Here is a 2,760-nt window from a genome sequence, read left to right as displayed (position 1 = left end):
AAACATCGATTATCCTACCTAACGCCAGCGTTCCCTCGACTTCCGCTGACTTCGGCTTTCGGTACTACAACATCCTAAGGCATATACTTTCAGTCCTCTGCCTCTAGACAAGTTTGACTATTCTTATGTGAAAGTATGTTGACAAATTTCACATGTCAAGACCGATTAGGATTAAATTCTAGCACCTGGTCAATAAATCTGGCTCGCTCTTACACCATCACTAGTCTTCTCCTCTCCTCTGGCATCCTCTATCACTTAGACTGTTCTTCATCTTCCAGGATTGTGTTGTGCAATGAAATGTAAATGTCAGGAGCAGAGTTCATTTCAGACGGTCTTTTAATAGGCTTCGTAAAGCCAAAGAAAACTGTATACAAGAATCCTTTACCACTTCAAATACAATATCAATGGAATATGCATATTTCTTCCAGTAAAAAAGGACAATATAAATAAACATTTTCAAGAACCTCTTTTATGGTAAGTTTGCAAGTCTATTTCTGGGTAATTTACATCATTACAACAGTAAAAATACCGTTATGCAGGTTGAACATACAAGCAAGTTTCTCTTTAGATATATCAAGGTGGTTTGCCTTCCAATTTGTACCCAGGCTGCATTCCTACCTTGCTACACTAAAGGAATGTTACAAAAGACGAAGGTAATGCACTTAAAAAAAAAAAAAGTCCACAGCTTGTTCAGCTTCCAGTGAACATTGAATTAAAGGTCCTTTCTATCTCAAAAGAAACTGAATTGGGGCCCCAACTTCACAACTTAAAAAAAACACCTTGGCTCATCATGAAGGATAAAATAAAATCTGAAGTGCTTTCAAAAAAGATTAAAAACACTTGAAAGCAGAGCTTTCTTAAAGAAAAGTCTAATTAGACCATCTTGTATCAGAAGCTGTCAGGCTGTGTTTGACAAGATTAGAACTGATAATACTACAAAAGTGAAAATACAAGTAGATGTACTACACAATAACGATTTCAGCGAAGCTCCAAAAATCTTTATAAATACAGCCATTGGAAGGACGATCTTGAGTCAGGAAGGATTTTTACTCGTTGTGTGTAGCTGAGGACAAGAAGCAGGCACAATTGTAAAGGCACTGAAGCATAGACAAGTTCCAGCATTTTACTCCCTTGCATTATTTCAGAAGCTAGTGCTAGTTCGCTACAGCGTAAGAGAACTCCCCCACCCTTGATTAAAGTTTGTTAGGGCATCCGAGTTTTGTCTTAGTCTCAAGCTCGAGGAACGTATTTTAAAAACTTGCTTTGCCTTAGATCCAAGCAACTCCTACACATGCATTACAAATTAGAAATTTAAACGGCACAACCACGTCCAAAGCCTGACAGATTGGTTCTTACGGGCAAGAGCAGAAATAGTGGTACAGTCCAACTGAGCCTTACAGTATTTCCAGACTCGAGCACAGGGTCAGAAGGTTTAGAGTGCCTACAGCATACGTACTCGTCATTCCCGTTTGAACCAGGACTTACCGTAACTGTCATAGCTGTCTCTGTAGGATCCTCCTGAAGACCTGTCACCATAGCCACCTTGACTCCTGCTGTTAGAAACATTCGTGTGCTTTATATTTGCTCAACTGTTTCCACAGTCTATTGACATTTACGTCAAACAGGCAACAGACTTAAAAGAGCTTTCCACAAGCGGTCGCGATGCCTTTACCTGCTATTATAGTAGTCTCTGGAGCCATTGTATCCTCCACTTCTGGAATCAAATCTGCTTCCGCCATAGCCTCTGTCTCCACCGCCTTGAAAAGACACCGCATCTTGTGAGGTTTTTAAGCATCCGCACAAACGTCATTACCGCTGCCGGCGCCGTTAGCCATGCACACGCACTCACCTCTGGAGAAGCCACGGCCCCGACCTCTGCCGCCACGGAAAAAGCCTCTGCCCCCAGAAGAGCCCCCTCTGTAGCCACGAGATCTGTTCTCTGATGATTTTCCAGCCTGATCAACTCTGATCTGACGTCCATCTACAGACTACCAAACAGAAAAATATAAACCAGCTTGATTAAACAGCAAAGCACGTATACAATGAGTCATGCACCTTCACAGTCAGCTAAGCAGTACCAGAACTTACTAGTTCTTATAAAAGCTTTATTTAATGTCACAACTAAGCTGACTACACAGTAAATTGGTGTTCAAACAGTATATACAGGCATTCCTATGAAGTGCCACTATTCTCCACTCATGTGTACGTCACAAAACTTTAGCAATTTGTATTATTTATAACATTTCATGCTTTAAGACACCAGTATTTATCTTATTTTTCCACACAGCATTGAACAGAAACATTATTCAAATTTCTTGCGCTACATTTTAAGGAAATAACGCAAACTGCTCCAAAGCCTCCTCACCTTTCCATTCATGGCCATCATTGCATCTTTAGCATCATCTATGTTTTCAAAAGTAACAAAGCCAAAACCTCTGGATCTCTGAGTCTCTCTGTCTTTCACCACAACAACTACAAAGAGGGGGGGAAAAAAAAAAAACCAAACTTCAGCACCTGTACAACCTAAGGAATGTATGAAAGTCACCACAGCTGGGCGCCGCAACCTTACCTTCAGAAATCTGTCCGTATTTAGAGAAGACCTGTTCCAACGACTGCTCATTGGTGTCAAAACTCAGTCCGCCGACAAAGAGCTTTCCCTCGTCTGATGCCATTCTGACCTGCAAAGGCAACGCAGCCGCCGTCAGTACCCCACGGCGACCGGAACACCGATCTGGTTATAACGCCACCGATAACCGCACG

At 41.7% G+C, this 2,760-nt stretch overlaps 1 protein-coding gene across 4 annotated transcripts; it reads right to left on the bottom strand.

The window, feature by feature from the left end:
- Nucleotides 1-318: 318 nt before the first annotated feature.
- On the bottom strand, nucleotides 319-2,675 carry CIRBP (cold inducible RNA binding protein). Of its 4 annotated transcripts, none has more exons than XM_009890413.1 (6): nucleotides 2,570-2,675; nucleotides 2,366-2,472; nucleotides 1,850-1,988; nucleotides 1,673-1,757; nucleotides 1,486-1,550; nucleotides 319-1,063 (listed from the first exon to the last, which is right to left on the bottom strand). In XM_009890413.1, exons 1-6 carry the CDS (start codon nucleotides 2,670-2,672, stop codon nucleotides 1,047-1,049), a joined length of 516 nt encoding a protein of 171 aa, XP_009888715.1. In that variant the 5' UTR covers nucleotides 2,673-2,675; the 3' UTR covers nucleotides 319-1,046. The 4 variants fall into 4 exon arrangements, with proteins under 4 accessions (XP_009888715.1, XP_009888714.1, XP_009888712.1 ...); XM_009890412.1 differs by having other exon boundaries at nucleotides 1,486-1,553; nucleotides 2,570-2,672; XM_009890410.1 differs by having other exon boundaries at nucleotides 319-1,553; nucleotides 2,570-2,672.
- Nucleotides 2,676-2,760: the final 85 nt, after the last annotated feature.

This window comes from Charadrius vociferus, unplaced genomic scaffold (genome assembly GCF_000708025.1).
Source record: "Charadrius vociferus isolate BGI_N301 unplaced genomic scaffold, ASM70802v2 scaffold928, whole genome shotgun sequence".
NCBI classification, from domain to species: Eukaryota; Metazoa; Chordata; class Aves; order Charadriiformes; family Charadriidae; genus Charadrius; species Charadrius vociferus.
The sequence above is the reverse complement of the archived record's forward strand: the minus strand, read 5'-3'. Positions and strand labels throughout refer to the sequence as shown.

Bases quoted from the DNA above. Each gene is read 5' to 3' on its own strand.
- CIRBP (XM_009890410.1), bottom strand. From the start codon at position 2,672: ATGGCATCAGACGAGGGAAAGCTCTTTGTCGGCGGACTGAGTTTTGAC. The intron at 2,473-2,569 runs GTAAGGTTGCGG...CCCTCTTTGTAG, and splicing joins ATACGGACAGATTTCTGAAG to TTGTTGTGGTGAAAGACAGA. The intron at 1,758-1,849 runs GTGAGTGCGTGT...TGTCTTTTCAAG, and splicing joins GGGCCGTGGCTTCTCCAGAG to GCGGTGGAGACAGAGGCTAT.